The 24,765-nt window shown below is 40.0% G+C and overlaps 1 protein-coding gene across 6 annotated transcripts; it reads right to left on the bottom strand.

The window, feature by feature from the left end:
- Positions 1-15: 15 nt before the first annotated feature.
- TFG (trafficking from ER to golgi regulator) lies at positions 16-24,457 on the bottom strand. Of its 6 annotated transcripts, none has more exons than XM_039322408.1 (9): positions 24,325-24,457; positions 19,628-19,734; positions 17,113-17,312; positions 15,076-15,159; positions 14,728-14,874; positions 13,809-13,976; positions 9,920-10,060; positions 3,249-3,338; positions 16-702 (listed from the first exon to the last, which is right to left on the bottom strand). In XM_039322408.1, the coding sequence occupies exons 3-9, from the start codon at positions 17,294-17,296 to the stop codon at positions 323-325; spliced, it is 1,194 nt and encodes a 397-aa protein (XP_039178342.1). In that variant the 5' UTR covers positions 17,297-17,312; positions 19,628-19,734; positions 24,325-24,457; the 3' UTR covers positions 16-322. The 6 variants fall into 6 exon arrangements, with proteins under 6 accessions (XP_039178342.1, XP_039178341.1, XP_039178345.1 ...); XM_039322407.1 differs by having other exon boundaries at positions 17,113-17,309; XM_039322411.1 differs by having other exon boundaries at positions 16-699; positions 17,113-17,309.
- Between the last annotated feature and the right edge of the window lie 308 nt (positions 24,458-24,765).

Below are 24,765 nucleotides of genomic sequence, written 5' to 3'. Positions count from 1 at the left end.
GTAAAACCAATTCAAGTAAGTCAGCTAGATTTTCACCCAGCAGTTTAATATGGCAAGCTAGAATGTCATCTGCTTTACATACATTTAGGTAGTGTTTCCAATAGGACAAATATTAAACTAGAAAGCCAATACAGTTTAAAGCAGGAAACAAAATTCATTTGGTCATTTATCCCAGAAAATTAAAGAGCAATGGTGATACCATACAATATTTTGCCTTTTGCTATTTTTTTTAAATATCAATTAAAGAATCTTCTTGTCTGTACAGTGGAACAGCATCAGCACTGCTTGGATTTACCTGGGGCTCTTTAACAGCATAGTTTCCTTATCGATAACCAGGACCTGGCTGAGTATAGCCCTGGCCAAATGGAGGACGACTACGTGCATAAGGATTAGGGCCACTTGGAGGAGGAGTCATAGTAGTTCCAGGAGGTGGGGTGAAACCAGGTCTTGGCTGGAAGGTGCTGGGCTGGCTAGGAGCCATTCCAGGTTGCGATGCTGGAGTTACATTATAATTAGCAGACTGGGAAGCCTGAGTTGTATAATTTTGTGGAGTATAAGTGCCTGTTTGATACTGCTGAGGAGGCTGAGCTGGCAGCTGTGGAGCTGGGCCAGGAAAGCCAGGAGCTGGAGCCTGGGAGGCTTGCTGGTTGTACCCTTGGAACTGCTGTGCTTGCTGAGGAGCAGTCTGTTGGCTGTAGCCTGCTAAGAGATCCAAGTAAAACAACAGATTTAGGTGAAAGTAGAACTTGCTTCTTTATATTGGCATTATTTATTTATACTGAGTTTTATATGAAGTTAAAGACAAATAAAAAAAGAAAAGAAAAAAACAAAAAAGACTAAAGTTATAAAATATAACAACTTCCAATCTTTTCTTCAACAGATACTGACAACCTATCACCTCCCGTCCCTTTTATCTCTTCCAGAAATCTCTTCAACCCCATATTTTTCTATCATAAAATCTATAAATCATTGTTTCATTTTTTTTTCTTTTTTTTTTTTTAGCAAAATGCCCATAAAAGGTTTTCAGCCTTTTAGAAAAGTGCTTGTTTTCTCCCTGACTAAACAGGGCAGTTTCACATTTCTGCCAATTCTAACAATTTTATGATTCATTCCTCCATTGTGGGAATTTCAATACTCTGCCATCTTTACGCATGCCACTGTATCTATTACCACATACAAAATTAATAATTTCTAATACGTGTGTGTGTGTGTGTGTGTGTGTGTGTGTGTGTGTACATATGCATATCCTGGAATGCTATAAAATTTAAGTACAGCTGTTGAAAAAATGAATTCAGAGTTCTACAGCCCTGAATACATATATTCTGTACGCATGAAGGAACAATTTCACATAGCTGTATTGTAAAGATTGATTTGTGTAGGTGAGCAAAATACAGTTTTTTATTATCTAGCACCATTAAAAGTACAGATCACACAATTCAACAAAACATACGTGTCAAAAAAAATCTATATAAACTGTTAAAAAAAGTGACAAGGTGGTAGAAAAGGTGAAACTACGAATTTGTATTATTTATGCATAATATAAATAGTATATAAACATAATATAGTCTATTTCATGTACTTTGATATATAAAAGGTTTCTTTAGAATAAATGCACATTTTAAAGAAGTGTGGACAAAATGGGAAACATATTTTGTTTCAAGCCTGCAACAAAGTAGTCCCACTCAAAATGTTCCATAGGAGTGGCCAATGATTATGCTCCATCAGAACAAAACCTATAAATGACTTGAGTGTTTTGTTCCAACCACAAAATGCTATTTTAGAAACATATTTTTGTTCTGCATTCAGAACACTAATAATCCATTAAAAAGTGAAAAGTGCCTGTTTCAACATTGTTTCTAAAACCAGATTGCTGAAAACATCTGAGCTCAAAATGGCCAAGTTTCAAGCCAAAAATTTTAGAAAAGTTCAAAATGCTTAGTACCTCCATAAGTATCAGTATGTGTATTTGTACATGTAGATCCCAGTTTGAAACAATCAATACACATCTGAATGCAAGATTATCTCCAGATATCATTTTCACAAATACAAAAATGTAGATAGGAGTGCATATATTTTTAATGTTATGCATTCAGTTATATTACAAATAACGTTCAAAGACAAATTCACTGGTAATGTGAAACAAAAATCTGGATGGGGATGGGGATGGGGGACTAAGAACTCCATTTATTTCTTGCATAAAACACACCTGAAGCTACTTGCAATGAAACCTCTCCAATGACTGGAATCCTGTTAGCATTAAATACCAGATACATAATAATTATTAAAAACACAGGATCCTTACAAGAAAGCAATGACTAAAATACACTTTTGAACTCACCTGAATTTGGGCTCAAAATTTACTTTGAAACAATCAAGAGCACTATAACATAGTTTTGGATTAACTAAGTGACCTATGGATAGTGATGATACTAAGAAGTAAAAACTATCATCTGTAATGTACACAGTGTAAAGCCTTCTAAAACTTTTTTTAAAAAACCATACATGAATATCATGTAGAAAATTGAATGGCTTCTCTGTAAGGCATCACAAAACTAACTTCATATGCAGAAAGAACTGTTGGTAACTATATTGATTAACAGCTGCTAAAACTCAGGAGGCATTTATTTTGTGTGTAGAAGTTGGGCTTCAGATGTTGTTTTGGCAAAGATTCATCCTAAACAAAATGTTCAAGAGAAATGTAACCATTCAGATGCAACTTTTCTTCTAGAAGTCATATTACTTATTGGGCATTTGAAATTATTTGACTAGTTTCACTGTAACTGAAGGATTCTAGATTTTTTTTCTAGAGGCAATCTGCAGAGCGGAGAATGATCAAGTAAAACGTAACCACTGGGCATTTTCTACTGATTGTATTTTTATGTTAAACTCATTTTTCATAATAATGCATTCCATCTGGTTTTTTTCAACAGTTGTACAATATCCTTTTTAAAAATGAGAACACTGAAATATGCATCATATATATCATTTTATATATAAACTATTAAAGCAATCAGCTCTGAGCAATGGTAGCAATTCGGTTGCTACTTAGGAATACATACATTATCTCTCCAAAACAGCTCTAAACTGTATCTAAAAGTACCTAACTCAGAAGAGCTTTAAAAATACTTGTGTGTTAATAATATATCCCATCCTGTTTTATTTTTACTTTGAGAACTAAACTATAAAAAAGTATTCCAAATAGGTTACAAAACTATGTAGCAATGCTGAAGTATCTTCCACCTGCTTACCTTGATATTGTACTCCATATTGTTGCTGAGGTTGAGCTTGTGGCTGTTGAGGATATCCAGCCTGTTGTGGATACTGTTGATACATTTGGCCTATCAATTTAAAATTTAAAAATTTTACAACTTTGGAATATTGCTTGCTTAGCCTTATCTTTCTCATATATTGTTCTCTTAAAACAGGGGTGTCAAACTGCCGGTTTGCATCATGCAGAGGCCGCACCTACCCCAGCTTCATAAATGTGCAAAAAGCCACGATACATCGCGACACGTCATGTGAAGTGGCGAGTTTGACACCTGTGTCTTAAAATAAGAGTTTAAAAACAAACATAGAATTAATTTACAGATAATTCTCAGCTTCCTGTAACAATTGTTCAAAGCTACAACGGCACTGAAAAATTGACTTAGAACTGATCCTCGCATTTACAACTGTTGCAGCTTCCCTATGATCACATGATCAGAATCTGAGTGCTTGGCAATCAACATGTATATATGATGGTTACAGTGTCATGGGGACATGTGATTGCCATTTGTACCTTACCAGCCAGCTTTGTCCAAATAGGGGAAGCCTGATTCACTCCTCAACAACCACCTGATTTACTTAACTACATTGATTCATTTAACAACCATGGGAAAGAAGTTTGTAAAATTGGGTGCAACTCACTTAACAGCCTTGCTTAGCAACAGAAATTATGGTCCTTACTGTGCTTGTAAATCAAGAACTACCTGTAACTGATTATTTTCTAGGGACATAAGTAGCAAGAATATACTTTATATTTTCTCCTCCAAACCATTTATCCCAATGAGAACATACAGACGTGAATATGTTATCAGAATATAGTTGCCTTTTGGCAGTAAATAGAAATTGATTTAGAGAAAGATAGTGATTTATTATATGCAAAACACTTTGGAAGAAAACTTTTACTTTATCAACAAAGAAGCACACTTTCTTCTCTCTGAGTCCGCTTTATCACTAACTGCCTCTGGGAATAACACCTACCAAGACACAGATAACAACAATCACAGAAGAGCCTGCATAAACACACACTGCTTTTTGGAAAGCCAGTTTTGTGTGTGCATACCTTTCGGCCAGAAATAATATTGGGATTTTCTATCATATGTATCCAATGTCTATGAAATGAACCAGATATTTAAAAAATATTTCTAACTATTTATTTAGAAAATTTAGCTAGTACTTCTAGCAAGAATGTTTCACTTTTAAGCCACTATGCTAATCCTTCAAATAGCCTTTACGCTTTTCATGTTAGAGAATTCTTTGTTATGACTCAGCATTAGCGTACCACCTAGTGCTAGGTCAATCAAAATAACATTTTTAAATCAGAAATTATGCATGTTTCTTGTATTTGATTAATTAAAACATCTAAAAACCATCTGTGCCCATATAAAGCACTTAGGTATACAACAAAATTCCCAATTCCAAGAAACCGAATTACATTTTGACAGTGAAAAAAATGAAGAAGCAGTGACTAAACAAAAACATAGCCAGAAGTGAATGTGAACAAATATAGCCAAAGAAGCAAGTCAAATGTATCAGAAGATATAAACGTCTGAAGAAATCTAAAGGTGAAGCACATAGTCATGAAAGTAAGGGCGGCAAGACCTGGGACAGTTGAGAAACAAAACTGCAAACAGCCAAAAAGTGGTGTGGAACTATAGGAGCAAATATCATAAATTGTATCATATTGTGAGATAGGGCATTGTCTTACCTGAACACCTTTTCTCAGCATGACGATGGAGAATCCACAGATGGGTTGATCTTGCCTTTCTGCCCTAGAGACTAAGTCAATCAACCTGTGCCACGCCTCTCTTCCTCCGGCTAGGAATCACCAGTCACAACAAAGGCGCAGAAGTTGATGATATTTCAAGATGGTGGTGGCTCAAATTCCCTGAAACGAGACCGGATGGACCCTAGGGGGGAGGAGTGGATTCTCCATCGTCATGCTGAGAAAAGACGTTCAGGTAAGACAACGTTCCTTCTCCAGCATGACGAATGGAGAATCCACAGATGTGACATACTAAAGCTTCACTGTCCCTATGGGCAGGAAGAAATCTGGGCCTGTACCCTTTGGAGAACTCTCCTGCCAAATGAAGCGTCTGCTGAGGCGAACTTATCTAACTTATAATGCCTCACAAATTGGTTAGTCACTGCCTTGCATATCTCTTTGATTGACCCATGTCGCCCACGCCGCTGAAGTTGCTGCACTGCGAGTGGAGTGTGCGGTGATTCATCTTGGAACTGGCAAGGAGTGGGTCTGGTAGGCCCCTGCTATGCAAGCCCTAATCCATCTGCCGATAGTAGAGGCAGTCACCTTCTGACCCATTGAAGAGGGGTGGAATGAAACAAATAGGGCTTCAGATTTGCGAAAAGAAGCAGTTTGCTTAATATAGTGACGCAAGGCTCTACAAACGTCCAAGGTGTGCCATTTATGTTCCAAATCGTGGGATGGCTCAGGACAAAAATCTGGCAGCACAATCTCCTGCACCCTGTGAAACAATGAGTTGATTTTGGGGATGAAGGAGGGGTCTAAGTGTAGGACCACCCTGTCACTATGAAAAATACATAAGTCATCTCTAATTGAGAGTGCTACCAATTCCGAGATGTGCCTAGCCGATGTAACGGCTACTAGGAAGGCGACCTTGAGTGTCAAGAACTGTAGAGTGGAGGTTCTGACGGGCTCAAATGGATGTAAAGTGAGAGCCTATAAGACTTTGGACAGGTCCCAAGAGGGATATCTGTGAACCACGGGCGGTTTGCTGTTGATTGCTCCCCTAACAAAGGAACGCACCATGAGGTGTTGAGCCAAGGGCTCTGAGTTGCCATATATGAGTACCGTGGACAGGGCAGCAACTTGTCTACGGATTGTATTGGGTGCTAAACCCTTCTTAAGTCCCTCCAGTAAATAATCCAAAATTCTTGGAATAGGAATTGTAGCTGGATCTAATTGTTGTCTCCCACACCAATTACAGAAATTCTTCCATGTGTAATCATAGATTCTATTAGTTGCAGGCCTTCTTGAAGCCTGAATCATGGTAATCACGTCTGATGAGTAGGTCTCTTTTGTTAGGAGTCTCCTTTCAAATGCCAGGTGGTTAGCTGGAGCCATTGAGGCTCTGGGTGTTGTAGAACCCCCTGGCTGAGGGAGATTCGATCTTGGAGTATCCTCCACGGAGGAGAGGTCGAGAGACTTACGAGGTCGGCATACTACGGCCGTCTTGGCCAGTGGGGAGCAACAAGTATCACCTCTGCCCGTTCCTGCAGTATCTTCTGGATAACTGCCTGGATCAGAGGAAGAGGAGGGAATGCATATAGGAGCTCTCTGGGCCATGGGCTGTGTAGGGCATCTACCCTTTCCGCTCCTGGAGACGGGAACCGGAAGAAGAATCTCGGGATTTGGGAATTTGCCAGGGTAGCAAACAAGTCCAGCACTGGATGACCGAACCTCTCTGATATCTCCCTGAAGAGATCCAGGTGCAGGCGCCACTCAGAGTAGTCCATTGTGGCCCTGCTCAAGAAATCCGCTTGCCAGTTCGTCTCTCCCGAGATGTGCTCCGCCTTGAGGGACGAGAGCTTGGTCTCTTCCCAAGTTCCTAATAATTGAGCCTCGGCCATGAGGCACCTGGAGTGGGTACCCCCTTGCCTGTTGATATGGGCTTTCGCCGCCACGTTGTCTGTGAGGACTCGAACGTGTTGCCTTGCCACTGTGTTGTGAAAGAGCCAGATGTATAGCTCTGAGCTCCAACCAGTTTATGTTGTGCTTCAGATCTGATCAGGACCACTGACCCTGGGCCAACTGGAATTGCAGGTGCGCTCCCCAGCCGAACAAGCTGGCATCCGATGTTAGGATGAGTCGGTTGGGCTCTTTCAATAAGGTTCCCCTGGCCATCGCTGGGGAGACACACCATTGGAGGGATTTCACGGTCTGTGATGGGACCCGTACCTTGTGATTGGAGGAATTGGTGCCTAGTCTTTGGAACGTGAGCAAGAACCATTGGAGGTTTCTGAAGCCGAGCCCAAGGAACTACTGCTATGCAGGAACCATCTTTCTGAGCAATTGAGAAAGGATTGCTAGGGTGACTATTCGCTCCCTTTGAATCTGGGTGACTAGGGATCGGATACTGTCCCGACGTTCCTGAGACAGATAAACCTCGCACTTCCTTGTATCTATCACCGTGCCCAGGTGAAGGAGGCAGGTGGAGGGAACTATCTGGCTTTTCTGAAAATTTATTGAAAACCCGTGGTCCTGGAGGTTCTTGATGAATAATGCCAGTTCTGACTGAGCCAATTGGACTGAGGAGGATTGAACGAGGATGTAATCCAGATAACACTTGACGTGCACCGGAATGGTCCTGAGATGCGCGACCAGCACTGCCAGGACCTTTGTGAATGCTCTGGGGGCCGATGACAGGCCGAATGGTAGAGCTCTGTACTGAAAATGGTGGCCTGTGTAGCAGAACCTGAGGAATTTCCGGTGTCCGGGAAGGACGGGAATGTGTAGGTAGGCCTCCGTCAGGTCAATGGACGTCAGGAGGTCCCCCCTTCTGATGCCTGCTAATATGGATTGGAGCGTTGGCGTCTTGAACTTGTGTGCCAAATGGATATTTAATTTCTTTAAATCTAGGATTGCCCTCCACCCTCCAGAGGCCTTCAGAATGATGAACAGAATATAATAAAACCCCTGTCCCTTCTGTCCTGCTGGTACCGGTTCTATGGCCTGGATCTCCAGATGTCAAATGGCCTCTTTCATGAGGCTTCTTTTGACCAGATTTTTGGATGATGGGTAAGAGACAAAATGCCTCGGGGGAGTGGAGTTGAACTCTAGAGTCAGGCTGAATCTGATGGTGTTGAGGACCCAGAAATCTGTAATGATATTCTCCCATTTGTGTGCAAAGAGAACCAACCTGCCCCCTATGGGAGAGGCACCTTTGGTGTCACTTGGACCTTCTGAAATGACGGCCTCCTGCGCCTCAAAAGGGCCGTTTGGCCTGGGTCTGTCCCTGTTACAAAATCTGTCGAATTGACATTCTAGTCTGGGAGGATAAGAATGGGAGTAATGGGTGAATTCCGACCCTGTGTCGGTTGAGTGAAAGGACTGCTTGCAGATGTAATCTCTTTGGTGTAGGGTCGAAGCTACACCTTGGGCAATAGCCTGAGAAATCAGAAACTGCATTCGTTTTGATAGTGCTGTCTCCTGAGCCTCTGGAGGGCGAAGCTCTGCCGCTGTAGGAGTGAATGTGGCTTCTGGCCCCAGAGGTCTAGCTGTACCTGGAGGAGCAGGGATATGAAGACCAATCCCCTCACTGGAATGGGGAACCATCTCCACCTGTTCTGCCATGGGAAAAATGAACTGACCTGTTTCCCCTTCTGGAGATCAGGCATTTGGAGCAGCAGAGGTTGAAGAGCTTGTTGAGGGCCAAAAAATGATGCTTCCATGGAACCCAATAATCTGACCAACCTTTGCATCATTCTTTTGCCTTGCAGCTTTGGAGAATTGTTTTTCCAATGCCTGGTGCCTTCTGCTTGCTTCTTTCTCAGCAGCTTTGGGAGACCTTTTGCCAGAGATAGCTTTGGATCTGAGTTTCCTAGCAGCCTCCTGCTTGGCTGATCTGGATTTCTTGTGCCTGGAGGAACTGCTGGAGGCACCTTGAGATATCTGAGCTTCTGTGATTTTATCTGCCATTGCAAAATCAAGAGATATCACAGAAATGGCAATCTCAATGTGTTTGCAACAGAGAGGTGATCCCAGTAGCAAGGAGCCAACTTGTGGCTAGAAGTGGTGGTGGCGCAACCAACTTAATGGGATAGCCAGCATACTTATAAGCAGCGAAATCGGTGGTGGGAAGAGGCGCTGAAAATGACAGTAGTTAAAGCGGGCACTCAGCCACACCCTGAAATCTTTGGAAATTGCGTCCAGACACAGTGAAGGAGGCTGTTGTTGTTGCCTCTAATTGTAATAGACTTGGTATGCGGCAAGCTGCCAAGGGGCCTGGAATTGGAGAAGCAGCACCCTCGAAATGCCGCTCCTTTAATTCTGGCCTCCTGAATGTCCTGAGAGTTTGTAAGGCTTTCAAGATGGCGGCCGCTAGTAAGCGACCTCCTGCTCTGTCAATATGTCCGAATTAATAAATGCGGCAGCTGCTTTTATGGCTGACTAATAAGACTGCTAAATGAATTCTGGCCAAAATTGACTCTATTTGAGTCTAAATGGCCCTCGCTGGAAGTGAGGGTCCCCCCCCCCACTCCGTAACAATAAAAGCAGCGCTCAAAATGGCGACGGCTACACTTCTGCCCTGCCTGGAAGCTATAAATAGCTTGAGGCTTCAGCTGAAGCCTATAAAACCGCTTTAACACTCAGCAGTTTGAAAAGCAGCGCTGATATCAGTGCAGAGAAGGGAAGGGAAGGGTACAACCTGGGAAAATCCACAGTTTTGTCTTTCTGCTAGAAACAAGAGCCAATCTTCACCACATCTCTCTTGGGCTAAGTCTAAGTCGTGACTGGGGATTCCTAGCCAGAGGAAGAGAAGCGTGGCAAAGGTTGATTGACTTAGTCTCTAGGGCAGAAAGGCAAGATCAACCCATCTGTGGATTCTCCATTCATCACGCTGGAGAAAGGAAAGGGTAAATATGTTCACTGGATAAGCATGAATGAATTGCTTACCATCTATTTGACCAGTTTGGGGCTGAGATCCTCCATATGACGGTTGCTGTGGTTGAACACATGGTGGATGGGCTGCAGAGGATGCAGAAGTGATGCTATCAGGTGTTCCTGAACGTTCTTCCATAGGGGCACTGGGTGGTCCTAGAAAAGAAAATATTTTGAAACAAAAATAATGAACAATAATCTGCAATGTCTTCTGGAATACAATATTCTTACTTTCATAATAAAGGCAGGATGCAAATAAACAGCATACAGTAAGATAGCTGCATACCTTTAACACAATTAATTCCCCTGTGTCAGAAATGCATAGCTTTCTAGTTAATCTTCAAATGGATGACTGGATTCGTACTTCAAAAAAGGGGTAGGAGCCACAATAAAACCAATGAAATAAAATTCAATTTCACATAACTTTAGTCACCTTTAAATCAAATTAATTAAATATAGGTAATAGCAATAGCACTTAAACTTATGCAGCACTCCAAAGTGCTTTACAAACTTCTCTAAACAGTTTTCAGAGTCAGCGTATTGCCCCCAACAATCTGGGTCCTCATTTTACTGACCTCAAGGCTGAGTCAACCTTGAGCCCATGAGGACTGAACTCCTGGCGGTCAGCAAAATTAGTCTACAATACTGCATTCTAACCACTGTGCCACCACAGCTCATAAATATAACCTCATAAATATTACTTCCTATGTAGCTTTTCCTTCTCTCACTTAGAAATCACTACCTTGTGACTACTTTTGGAGGGTTTCTGGAAGACATAGCCAAGGTTTCAGGTCATGTAAATGTGTTTTGTGACATTTTTGCCAAAAACCAAGCATTTACTTCGTTTTCAGAAAAAATACTACATCGTGAACAATTGGTTTTCCTAACAATCATGATCGCTTAATGATGTGATTTTCATTTAAAGACTGCCACAAGAAAGGTCATAAAATTGGGAACATAATACATATTTCACTATTTACAGAAATATATTAAATAATGCAAATAATCTCTCAAATACTATGCAAATATGCTATTAGATTCCAAATTAGCAATTTCTGTGCAACAGCTAAGGCAGGACAGCTGTATGCTCTGAACCACATTTTTAAATTTAAGTGGTGCCATTTTCTATCTGCTTTAAAGTGCTGCCATCTGCTGTTTGCTTGTATTACTTGTTGAATCGCAAACAGTAGTAGTTACTGACTTTATACTGACCAAATTTTCTCAGCTGTTTTGACCATTAACTTAGGCGGGGGGGGGGGGGGGGGGGGGGTTGTCTTCACACTTGGCCCTTTTATGACTTGTGGACTTCAACTCCGAGAATTCCTCAGCCAATGTGCCTAACTGAGGGATTCTGGGAGTTGAAGTCCACAAGTCATAAAAGGGCCAAGTTTGAAGACCCCTGACTTAGGCAAAAATAACTATGAGTTTCACAATTATTCAGAGTTATACCAACTCCAACTGACATTAACTTTCTATAATGTACCTTACAATGCTAAATTAATTACCATTACAGATAGATTCTGGAGTGCATCCAAAGGAGCAGATTCTAAACTTCATCAGATATTGATTCAGATATTAATCATACTAAAAGATTTAATTGATACTGAAGTTATTTTTAACAGCCTATTCCAAGCTAATTAAGTTGAATCCAATCCACTTCACAGCACACAGCAAACAGCTATGAATCCAATCCATTAAATCAATATTGCAGCTTTATCTTTCCACTAACCTTCATGGATATTTCTGCAATTGTCATGTGTATCTAGTATGCAATAGCAATTCTGTCATTTCAAAAACACGGTGCTAATAGATAACATGCAAAAAAAATTAAGATGGGATTTTCCTCTACAGACTGGATTCTCCATTTCTTTTATTCCTTATTGTGTTTTTTTTTAACTATTAATCTTCAGGTGTGAGATTAATATATTGTCACTGTTGCTGTTCAGAAATTCAGTATACATATATTCCCCAATATACAGATCTCCCAGATTTTGAAATTCAGATTTATGTAAACCAAGGTAATTCCTGAGGATGTTATTAACAGCTGTTATGAACTGATTGGGACTGGCTACTGAAACGTCACTTTCCACTGCTTAAAATTCAATCTATGTGAACGGATACATGCTTAATCTGCTCAAGATGTCTTATATTGTAATCTTCTCAGTTTTATTTCGACAACTATCTTCTGATGTGATTTAGGCTGAAAGAGAAAAATGGACTCAAAATCACGGAGTAAGCAAGGTGGGAACTTGAACCTGGGTGTCTCCAGTTTAAGTTCAACATCTGATCATAGGTAGTCCTCGACTTATGACCACAACCGAAACCAAAAGTTGTTGCCAAGCGAAACAGTTGCTGAGTTTTGTCCCATTTTACGATCTTTCTTGCCACAATTGTTAAGTGAATCACTGCAGTTAAGTAGCAACACAGTTGTTAAGGAAATCTGGCTTCCCCCTTGACTTTTCTTGTCAGAAGCTTGCAAAAGATGCTCACATGACCCTGGGACACTGCATATGTCATAAATACATGCCAGTTGCAAAACAGCTAAATTCTGATGTGATCACGGGGATGCTGCAAGAGTTGTTAAGTGTGAAAAACAGTCATAAGTCACTTTCTTAGTGGCATTGCTACATTGGACAGTCACTAAATGAATGGTGATTAAGTCGAGGACTATCTGGGTGATAGTTCAAATGTATACTTGGTGGTCTCAAGAGCTACAGGTTTGTACTGAATTCAAGTTGGAAAGAAGTATAGATAACAGACACCAAAGGGGGAAAAAAGAAAGAGAAAAAAGAGTTTCAGCTCCATTGGGAGAGGTAAAAATAATTCATGCAAAAATTTCAAATTTGAAGTTCCATCATGTACAGGTAGTTGTCACTTAACAACCATAATTAAGATGGAATCTTGATTATTAAATGAAGCAGTTGTTAAGCAAGATGTCACGTGAATGCTGCACTCAGCGACCGCAATTCCAGCACTCCTGGTTGCAGTTGTTAAGCGAACACATGGAGCTAAAATCCTTATCTCTGTTCCTCTTCACGCCTTCTCACATGACCATGGTGTGTGTGTGTGTGTGTGAGTGTATGAGAGAGAGGAGAGGACAGAGGAGAGGGGAGGGGAGGGGGGAGAGGAGAGGGAGGGAGGCAGGGAGGGAGGGAGAGAGAGAGAGAGAGAGAGTGTGTGTTTTGTGATGGTCAGAAGTACTTTACAAGAGCTGTCTTTAAACTGAATGGTTGGTAAGCGCCTAGCCCTTAAATGAGAGCTACCTATACCAGGGGTGTCAAACTCAATTTCATTGAGGGCCGCATCAGCATTGCGGTTGCCCTCGGGGGGGCGGGGGTGTGTGGCCAGGATGGGTGTGGCCTACTGGTTGGGCATGGCTAGCTCTACATCGTTTGCGTCAAGGGTGCCTGTGGGGGCTCAGCCTCTTGGCGCTGTGAGGAGAGCACCCCACTGCCTGCCAAAACCCCTCCTCCGGAGTCCATCAAGCCGGATATGTGAAAAAGGCCAGGGCCATTTGCTGGCCACTTCCAGGCGATGGTGCATTTCTTCATTCCTCACAAAGGATGACACCTTCCCAGCATGCACCCAGGGGGCGGGGGCAATGCAGCAGAGGCTGGTTCCTCTCTGTTTCCAGATGGCCTTGTGGAGCTAAGACTGAATACGTTTCAACATAGATGGCCACAGAAAATTGTACATTGGTTCCCGGCCAGCCTGGGCCAAGGCAGCGGGGGCCGTTCCCTATTTCCAGGATGGCTTTGCATGAAACCACTTTGTGGGCCGCATCCAGCCCCCGGGCCTTGTGTTTGACATGTCTGACTTATACCATCTATAAAATTGCCGTATGCCTGGCCAATTCCAAAAGAGCAAACTTCAGCAACAGTTTCAATAAAATATATATTCTTACCCGACACCTGATCATCTGTCAGCCCAAATGCTGACAAGACATTTTTGTTGATTTCATCTTGATTTTTTAATGGATCAAAAGCAGACATACTTGCTGCTATAACTTGAGTAGACGGCTTGACAGTTGAATCGGCAGTAGTAGGCTTGTCTTCCCTACCCTCTGCAACATCTGAAACAGAGATGGAACTTTTCAGAGACCTGAGATTACGAAAATGATAGTAGTACTTAACACTGTTAAGTACCAAGCCCAAACTTTACAAATTTAAAGCAATTATAGCAAGGCACAAAAAGTTTCAAGGTGAAAACTCCAAACCCAAATGGAAAAAACATTTAGTCCTCACCTAAAACACCTTACTCAAACCAATTTTGCAGTTAGAATATTTCTGATAAGAAAGGAAAGGCCACTTGATGCAGTGCTTAATGTGCTGGCCTAAAAACCAGGAGACTGTGAGTTCTAGTCCCACCTCAGGCCCGAAAGCCACCTAAGTAATCTTGGCCATTTACTACCCTGAAGCCCAACCCACCTCACAGTGCTGTTGTAAGAATAGGAGGAGTCAGGTATATGTGCCATCTTGAGTTACTTATAAAAGAAATCATAAAGGCAGCATAAAATAAAACTAAATGGAGGAGAGTATTATAGGCTGCATTGGAGAGTTTATGGGGCTGTGTTTTTCTTTTTCTGGTTTTACTTTTTACTTTGTTATTCATTTGTTATGATTATGAGGCACTCAGAGCTCTCATTTTAAAATGGGCAGCCATATAAATATTTTAAATAAACTAAATGGCAAATGAGGCTGGAACAGGATGCTTAGGGAACAGAGCATTTCCACCCTGGAGTGTTTGCACATTTTTAGGCAAGCATAGTTTATGAGAAGGGACATCCACATCAATCTATTTTTAAGTAACAGTTATCAACTTACCATTTTCAGCCAGACTAGTAGAAAGTCCTGGCTCAGCAGGAGGTTCTAAGCAATCCAATAAACGATTCACTTTGTTGCGAAGCTCTATCAGTTCTCGGCGAAGGTATTTTACCTGATTTGACTCTAGCGGTCTTGGCTGCCCATTAACTATAAAACAGATATTACACTAATAAGTTTTCACAAGACAAGACAAAATAGTCTTAAGACCTTATAACTTGTATGAACTTCTTCGAAACAAATGGTATGTACCATCTATGTTACATGATTTCATGGGAATTAAGGAAAATTATTACCAAGTAAAATAAAATAAAAAAGTATCAAGCAATTTTAAACAATATTTTTACTTACCAAATAGTGTCAGTTTCAGGATTCTACTGCACTGAATTGCAAAGGAAAGATCTGAACTATCAAAGATTGTTATAAGATCTCCATCTGTTAATTAAGGAGAATGAGGAATCAGATACAACTTCCAAAAAAACCTCCCACATATCAGTGTGAGTTATTTAAAAATCTATTTCCAAAAGATAGCAAACAGTTGGGAGAGGGCAGGAATCAAATAACACCTGACAGTATAGGCAGAGTTGAAGTGCTGTCAAAACCTGTTCCAAGGCTTTGCTCCATAACCTGCAAGTAACAGTAGGGCAGCTTTGATAGCATATTCTTTGTGATATATAAATTAAAAATAGGACCCGCAGCCTGCCTCCTCTGCTAGCACGGGTGAGGTGGACCAATCCCACTGAAATGAGATGGTCCCTCAAGTAACCTGAACCCATGCCATGAGGGGCTTTAAGGTGATTATCAACACCTTGAATCGCACCCAGTACAGCTCGCGGAGAAGTGATGTTTCATAGTCCACTCTTGGGGCCCAAAAAACTTCCAGTACCACTGCACCCTGCACCAGCTATAGCTTCTGAATATTCTTCAAGGATAGTCCCATGTAAAACTGTTGCAGTAGTCCAAACATAAAATGACTATGTCTTATGGCAGCTTGCAGGGATGTTACCATAGCATAGATATCATTGAAATTAATTTTTAGTGCAAAATTACCACTAAATTTTCAAGCGGAGATAATTAAAAATATTCACAGCAAATTTTCTAATAGGTACCTTGGTATATAATACTTAAAGCTGTGCTATAACCATTCGTAGTATTTTTCATATAATAATGCTCCAAGATGCAATTATTGCCAGTCAATAATTAACAAGAAATGCCACTAAGCTTATGCAAGGTGCAACAATTACAAAATGCAACCACTCAGCTTATGCCATTTAATCGAGCTGTGAATAGGTTGAAAATGTTTTGAAAGAATGTTTGGGCTCTAGTACAAACAGAATATCTCTTTGCCATTTATTTAAGTATATAATTTTTCAGGATTCTATGCGAATTCTGAAAAAGGATGTAGCTACTCTATTAGTCACTTTAAAAATGCAATGCTTTAATTATTCCATGGAAACAGCTGCTTTTTTCAAATACTCATATGGAAACATATAAACAAATGTCTGTCTGTTTTAATTACTAAAAATACCTCATTTACAAGAGCTGTAATGCACTTCTGAATCATTTATGAAATGTGTAAGCTCTATTAGTGTTCCAACAAAAAACAGGAAAAAATTTTCTGGTTAGTGTTAAACAAAAGACAAAGTTTGGATAATATATACATGAGAAGTACTATCTGAGGCTTTCCATTCAAACTGAAAATTATGTAAACTTTATACATATAGGTCAGAATTTATATTTACTGCATTAACTATTGTTTCTCCAGGGATTCACAAAATGTCTGCCCTCTAATTGTAGCAAGATAGGACTATATAAATCTCTCATTGAGAATTCTGTAGGTGTGTTCATCAGTGCCCAACAGATTCATCAAGGACAGGTTATCTTTTCAAGCTGTTTCTTTCATCCACCTGCCTCTCCAATACAAGTCCATTCCAGTGGATAAATTTCATATTATAAATCCTTTTGTATGTCACTGGTTCTTAAATCTTAGGTTTGCACTCTTCATATTTTACTATAAAAGTTACCCCACACTAGTATCATTTTAAGGCAAACAGCCATTTTAGATTGGTTTCAAACATGTGGCCAATGACCCAACACAGAAGAAGATAAAACAAAGGAGGAGATACATATACAAGTGTTATTGTACAAAACGTTACTGCCTACAGAAAATCTGTTGCAATTTAATGATACAATCATATAGTAACTATACAATGTAAGATTCAATGTAACCCAGAAAGATCTAATTACACTGTATTATTCTGTGTTTTGTAATTTCATAAGCTTTGCATGTGTTAGAAAAAAACATGTTCCAAAGCAAAAGCTGAAGACTTCCATTAAGATTTTTCATTATTAAATAACAATTAGAAAATGGAAGGTAAAGAAACCTACCTTCATCCTTATATTTTATGGTAACTTCATCGTTGCTTAGCAGTTTTCCCCTGAAAACTCTCTGCATCATGAGCACCAACTCATCATAGGTGATATCCTCATTGTGAATTGGAATTCTCCTAATATCATCACCCAGCTGAGCTTTAATTATAAGCTTTCCACTCAAATCCAGTTGGCCGTTCATAGTTACCACAAGTCTTCTTATAGAAATATAAAAATGGATTAGTAACATGAATATCTATCAATTTAATCAAAAGACAAAATAGGCTCATGGTGGGGGAAAAGGAACAAAGGTTTCCTCTCCCCCCCCCCCATGCCCTGGCTTTTCAATAGCTTTGTAAAATTCTGAAGGAAAGTTAGATTCCTTTCAAAGTGACTCAAACTGAATTTGTAATTTTAATTTTGAAGAACTGTCATCCTTAAAAAATACTCACATATTTGGTACATTGAGGGAAAACATTATGTGATCCCCTGCTGATTTTGTATGTTTGCCCACTGGCAAAGAAATGATCAGTCTATAATTTTAATGGTAGGTTTATTTTAACAGTGAGAGACAGAATAACAACAAAAAAATCCAGAAAAACGCATTTCAAAAAAGTTATAAATTGATTTGCATTTTAATGAGAGAAATAAGTATTTGACCCCTTCACAAAACATGATTTAGTACTTGGTGGCAAACCCTTGTTGGTAATCACAGAGATCAGATGTTTCTTGTAGTTGGTCACCAGGTTTGCACACATCTCAGGAGGGATTTTGTCCCATTCCTCTTTGCAGATCCTCTCCAAGTCATTGAGGTTTTGAGGTTGATGTTTGGCAGCTCGAACCTTCAGCTCCCTCCACAGATTTCCTACGGGATTAAGGTCTGGAGACTGGCTAGGCCACTACAGGACCTTAATGTGCTTCTTCTTGAGCCACTCCTTTGTTGCCTTGGCCGTATGTTTTGGTTCATTGTCATGCTGGAATACCCATCCACGACCCATTTTCAATGCCCTGACTGAGGGAAGAAGGTTCTCACCCAAGATTTTATAGTACATGGCCCATCCATCGTCCCTTTGATGCAGTGAAGTTGTCCTGTTCCCTTAGTAGAAAAACATCCCCAAAGCATAATGTTTCCACCTCCATGTTTGATGGTGAGGATGGTATTCTTGGGGGTCATAGGCAGCATTCCTTCTCCTCCAAACACGGCGAGTTGAGTTGATGCCAAAGAGCTCGATTTGGTCTCATCTGACCCCAACACTTTCACCCAGTTCTCCTCTGAATCATTCAGATGTTCATTGGCAAACTTCAGACGGGCCTGTACATGTGCTTTCTTGAGCAGGGGGACCTTGCGGGCGCTGCACGATTTCAAGTCCTTCACGGAGTAATGTGTTACCAATTGTTTTCTTGGTGACTATGGTCCCAGCTGCCTTGAGATCATTGACAACATCCTCCCATGTAGTTCTGGGCTGATTCCTTACCGTTCTCATGATCACTGAAACTCCACGAGGTGAGATCTTGCATGAAGCCCCAGATCAAGGTAGATTGACAGTTATTTTTTGACTCTTCCATTTGCAAATCATCACACCAATTGTTGTAACCTTCTCATCAAGCTGCTTGGCGATAGTCTTGTAGCCCATTCCAGCCTTATGTAGGTCTACAATCTTGTCCCTGACATCCTTGGACAGCTCTTTGGTCTTGGCCATGGTGGAGAGTTTGGAATCTGATTGTTTCTGTGGACAGGTGTCTTTTATACAGGTAACAAGCTTTAAGAGAGTGCTCCTAATCTCAGTTTATTACCTGTATAAAAAACACCTGGGAGCCAGAAATCTTGCTGATTGATAAGGGATCAAATACTTATTTCACCCATTAAAATGCAAATCAATTTATAACTTTTTTGAAATGTGTTTTTCTAGATTTTTTTGTTGTTCTGTCTCTCATTGTTAAAATAAACCTACCATTAAAATTATTGACTGATCATTTCTTTGTCAGTAGGCAAACATACAAAATCAGCAGGGGATCAAATAATTTTTTCCCTCACTGTATGCTAAGAAATAAACAAATCTTTTAAAACATAAATCCAAAAATGTAGACACAGGGAAAAGTAAGAAATTATAAAGGACAATTGCAACTTTGTCAACCATACATAGCATAAGCACAATACATTATTGACTAAAAGAGTGACACAGGCATCAAGATATTCATTGTCAGCATTTAAAGTTCCCATTTAAAAAAATAGATTTAAAAAGATTAAGAAATCTTTTGCCAAAATCTTGCACGATTTCTGGAGTCATAATGTGAAATCCCACAATTTGTGTGTTGATTCTCATGAAGGATCATGAGATTTTGGGTGATTTTTTTGTGGAGGTGATGAAAACAATGTTTCAATTACTTTTGATAAAATTGGCTATTTTAAACAGTTGGAGCCCAATTTACTAATGACATATCATCATAAAATAATAAAAAACAGTTATCACTCTAACTTCATGATACTTTATACTTTGATAAATTCTATAAAAATATCAAATGTGTAAATTACCTGTTTTGCACTGGTTTCCAAAAGAATATTTTTTTTAACTTTCAGCTGGATGTCAAATGCCCCGCCATACAGTGGTAATTAGCAAAATAGGCAGTAGTGCACAATACCTGCATAGAACATTAAATTAGATTTAGTTTCCATTTTTCAAGAGACCAATATTGTTTACATATAAATGTTTACATTCTCAAGATGTAACCCTGAATCTACACTGATTCCACTAGTCCAGTGGTTCTCAACCTGTGGGTCAGGACCCCATTTGGGGTCGAATGACCACTTCACGGGGGTCACCAAACAACGCAGTCCGCCATTTTTCCCCCTTTTCCTTAGCTGTGCTACTCCCTTTTATTCTATTGGCTTTTGAAAGCCAATAGAGTAGACTCTCTTGAATAGAGTCTAGTTCTATTGGCTTTCAAAAGCCAATAGGAATTGTCCAGGCTGTCTCTGCCCTGCTGAGCCCGCCAAAAGTCCCATTCTGCAAACGGTGCTGCACCAGTTGAGTAGTCCTCGACTTACGACTGATTGAGTAGTCCTCGACTTACGACCGGTTGGGGGTTGCGGCATTAAAAAGGTTGAGAACCACTGCACTAGTCCTTGATTTGTATTATTGCAAAAATATCCTGCTTTTAAGTATTCCATTAAGAATAAGTTAGGACTGTAAACCATATAACTCAGTTGCTCGGAGATCAAACCAACAGCCCAACTACCAACCCAAGCTACTAATATTCAAACACATCTCAGTGATCATGATACTTGGTGGCCAAAAGGTTACACGTAGTTCAAAACTATAAAACATTCACTTCTGTAATTCTAGAGTCAAAAAAAAATGAATCTTGCTAGGAGGATCGAAGGTTGGAAAGAATACCCGAAAATGAATGTCTAAAAAGTTATAGTCCCTATATTTTAGATTGTTCCTATGTAAAACCTATATTTTAATATTTAATAATAGTGTCAAAAACCACGAGATGCTTTTTACACATTTCAGTTTATCAAATCAAAACCAAATTCAAATAACACGTATAACAGCATATTGACAGCCTCCCGCCCAAAGCATACAGAAAAACTTTCCCTAATTCTCTATTAGATGTACAGAATTTCTTTCCTTCCAGTACTAAAAACTCCAGTCATATGAACAAAATTCTGAATGAATTTCACCTATGTCGGAGAAGAGAAAGGAGAGATCTCATTCAATAGGTAACATACATTATGAGGAACAATTAATCCAAGTGCTGTTGAATATGTTGTATTGCGTTATCTTGAATTAGTGTTTGATTAAATAAAAGTCTTATATATACCAGGAGGGAGGAAAGGGGGAGAGAAAGTATAAACAATTTGTTTCAATAATTACTATTTATTTATTAAGAACATGGCTACCCAATTTACTCTCGGTGACTCCAGGTGGCTTACAAAGATAAAACCCAGTACACAAAACAATAAACCCTCTGGCAACAACGAGACTAGCTGCTTGATGGGCTCAATATGCGTTACAAAATAAATATTGTATCATGCAGTGACAAGCATAATTCAGCAAAATTGTTTGACGCAAACAGGAAAGAGGCTATCATCTATTTAGATGAACTGAAGAATAATTTTAAATCTAATTGAGAATTCAGCCCTAATTTTTAATGAAATGTACATATTTTAAGTTGCAGCAAGAACTGTGATGCAATGTTACAGCCCTAAGAACAATCTCTGACTTTGGATATCAGAGAAATAGAAATATCAATTTATTCTTACTATTGTCAAGATCCAAACATAAACATTTTGAAATGAAGTTCCCCCAAAAGTGTTTTTTAAATACTATATTATTTGTTTACATTTCTTCTGCTTTAACTTTTTGTTTGTAATTTAATGATTATATTGTAGAACAGGAAAGTATAAAGGAATTAATCTATAGTGGCATACAGTAATGTTAAAAACCAATATCCATTTCAGAATCACCACTAAAAGATATTCCACAAGAATCCTACCAATATTTAAGATGCCATAAAGCTTACCATCTCTGCTGCATCAAATTAACTAATGCTCTGGAACTTTATACTACAGATAGTCCTGTTGCTAATTGAGAAAAGTTGTTAAATGAATTTTGCCTCATTTTACAATCTTTCTTGCTACAGTTGTTAAGTGAATCACTGCAGTTGTTTAGTTAGTAACACGATTATTAAGTGATAATGGCTTCCCCATTGACTTTGCTGGTCAGAAGGTTGCAAAAGGTGATCACCTGATCCCAGGGCACGGCAACCGTCATAAAAATGAGTCAGTTGCAAGTACCTGAATTTTGATTACACGATCAACTCCAACAGTTGTAAGTGTGAAAATCTGTCATAAGTCACTTTTTTCAGTGCTATTGTAACTTCGAACGGTCACTAAATGAACTATTGTAAGTCGAGGACTACCTGTACCGCTCTAGAAGTCATCTTTTCAGTTTAATTTGTAATCAAGAGACAGCCAAAATTTTACAAGTGAACTTGTTTTGGATATACATGAAGTTTTCAGTCCAATTTTCATTAAAGGCAGATAATTTGGGACTAAATCTTGGCTAAAATTCTACATTCACTTCTTTAAGTCTCACTGAACTCAACAACTGTCTATTTCGACACATATAAGAATTGTACAGCGCATATGTTAAGGAATTACAGGTAGTCCTTGACTTACGACCACAACTGAGACCAGAATTTCCATTGTTGCAAGAAGGTTAAGTGAATTGTGCCCAATTTTACGACTTTTTTGCCACAGATGTTAAGCAAATCACTGCAGTTGTCAAGTGAACCATGTGGTCATTAAGCAAATCTGGCTCTTCCCACTGATTTTGCTTGCCAGGAGCTGGCTGGAAAGGTCATAAAAGGCAATCACGTGACCCTCCAGGATGCTGTAGCCATTATAAATACATGATGGTTGCCAAGTGCCTGAATTCTGATTATGTGACCGTGGGGATGCTATATTAGCTGTAAGTGTGAGGACTGGTTGTCAGTCACATTTTTCATTGCTCATGTAAGTAAATGAATGGTAAATAAATGAATGGTTCTAAGTAAAGGACTACCTGTAATTATAGCTTAAGTGTGGAATGCTTTACAGGTAGCCTTTAACTTGCAACCATTCATTCAGTGACTGTTCAAAGTTTTAACAGCACTGAAAAAAGTGACGACCATTGCAACATCCTCATGGTCACATGATCAAAATCAGAATACTTGGCAACTGGTTCATACGTATGACAGTTGTAGTGTCCCAGGATCATGTAATAAACTTTTGTGACCTTCTGACCAGCAAAGCCAATGGGGAAACCAGATTCACTTAACAGCCATGTTACTAACTTAACTGCAGTGATTCAACAACTGTGGCAAGAAAAGTTGTAAAATGGGATAAAACTCATTTAGCAATAGAAAGTTTGGGCTCATTTGTGGTCCTAAGTCAAGGACTACCTGTATTATATACCTCTGGTTCAGTTTGAAGCATTACAAAGCAATTATTCTAATAAAACCTTCCTTAAGTTGTGGTCTAAGAAGGAGAGCTTATTTAAATATATTATTTTAATATTTCACAATGTTTACACAGTCTGCCTCATTCCTGGCAGACTATAAAGATATTTTAAGAATACTTTCATATAAAAAATACCCCAAAGTCTTCCAATCTGAGTATATTTAGCATAACTTACAGTTTTATTTTTAAGCATACAAAAAGCACCAATGCATTTTATAAGCCTACACCAGAAACCATCAAGTTCTTCAATTCCAATAAAGTAACATAATCACAAAGCAACTTTAAAAGATTTAAAAATTGAACACTTCTCAGTAGAATGCTCCACTTTGAGCAGTGATTAAGTATTAGAATCAAATAGGAGGCAGAATACCTACATTATTGAGGAAATAAAGAGGTCCTGACATAAAGAAATTGTCGAGAGCTTGGATTCTTGAGAATTTTCAAATGAGACAAGTTTCCAAGTCATAAATGTGGAACAAATCCATTCATTTCAAAAGTCAGATTTTAAAGCAAAACCATCATCTTTGTTGCTCTTCTCTGCATTCTAGATTCTAGAGTCTCAACCTCTTTTTTATATATCGTGGAGATCTAGCTTGAATGACCTTGGCCATTATATCCCCTTCTTTCAAGCAATGATCCTTTGTAGCTTTTTAAATCAGGGATCACTGAGAGAACCACATTTGTCACAGCCCAGCCTCAGAGAACTTAATTTACAGAGGTACAAACTGCTCATTGTAATTTCCAGCATCGAACGGGGGGGGGAGGGATGCCCCCCCCGAAAGCAGCTTTCCAAGCAAAGATCTTCCTCCCCTAAAGATCTGTCCTGACACCCCAGAATAATGCACTGTGCCCCAGAAGTTTCCACTGTTTGGTTGCAACAGGCCAAAAAGGCTACCCGGCTTTGGGCCACAAACGCTAAAGGGAAAGTGAAGAGGACGCAGGAAGTGGCAGTAACTGACCGGGGTTCAGCTAACTCCTTCCTTCCCACGAGAAAAATGGAAGGGCGAAGTCTCGATCGGGTCTCCCTCTTCTTCCCCTCTGGCCGGTTACCCAATCCCGCCGCCCCCCACAGACACCTTCAGAGCAGCTCGGCCGCGCCCATTCAAAACAAGGCCACGGCTCCCCGGCCGCCACGATTTTGGCTCTTCTAGCACAAGGTCATGACCAGCGCCTCCCTCAGCCACGCAGGAAGCCAAACCCGGCCTAAGGTCCCCGATACTCACCGCCGCCACCACCTCTGCCGTACGTGGCAAAGGGGATCTGCCAAAGTGGTCACGGCTCCGCCCGCGGCCCAAACCTCCGCGCACGCGCACCGCTCCCACGACTCGACAGCGGGTATCTGGCCCTGAAACGCTTCGTCACAGGAAAACGGAACTGCGCAGGCGCAAAAAGAGTCGCCGGGGTAGTCGTAATAGGCAATTCGGAATCCTGTGTATTTTTCTCCGTAACCTGAGGGATATGTTATTTCTACACGTGATAGATTGCCGGAAATAATTTCTTGTGGATTTGTGAAATCTACATTTTTTTTAAAAAAAGTAATCGATAACATTTGCAGTGAGCAGTGTTCAGTGTCAACGTTTATCCTTTGCCTTAAACCATGTTTTTGAGCGGTACGTGAATGCGTGTTCAGTCGAAGATTGCTTTTGGATTGTGCCATGAAACCA

This window comes from Crotalus tigris, unplaced genomic scaffold (assembly GCF_016545835.1).
Source record: "Crotalus tigris isolate CLP2741 ecotype Arizona unplaced genomic scaffold, ASM1654583v1 scf7180000024115.3125172, whole genome shotgun sequence".
Lineage (NCBI taxonomy): Eukaryota > Metazoa > Chordata > Lepidosauria > Squamata > Viperidae > Crotalus > Crotalus tigris.
Note: the sequence above shows the minus strand (reverse complement) of the source record. Positions and strands in the feature narration are given on the sequence as shown.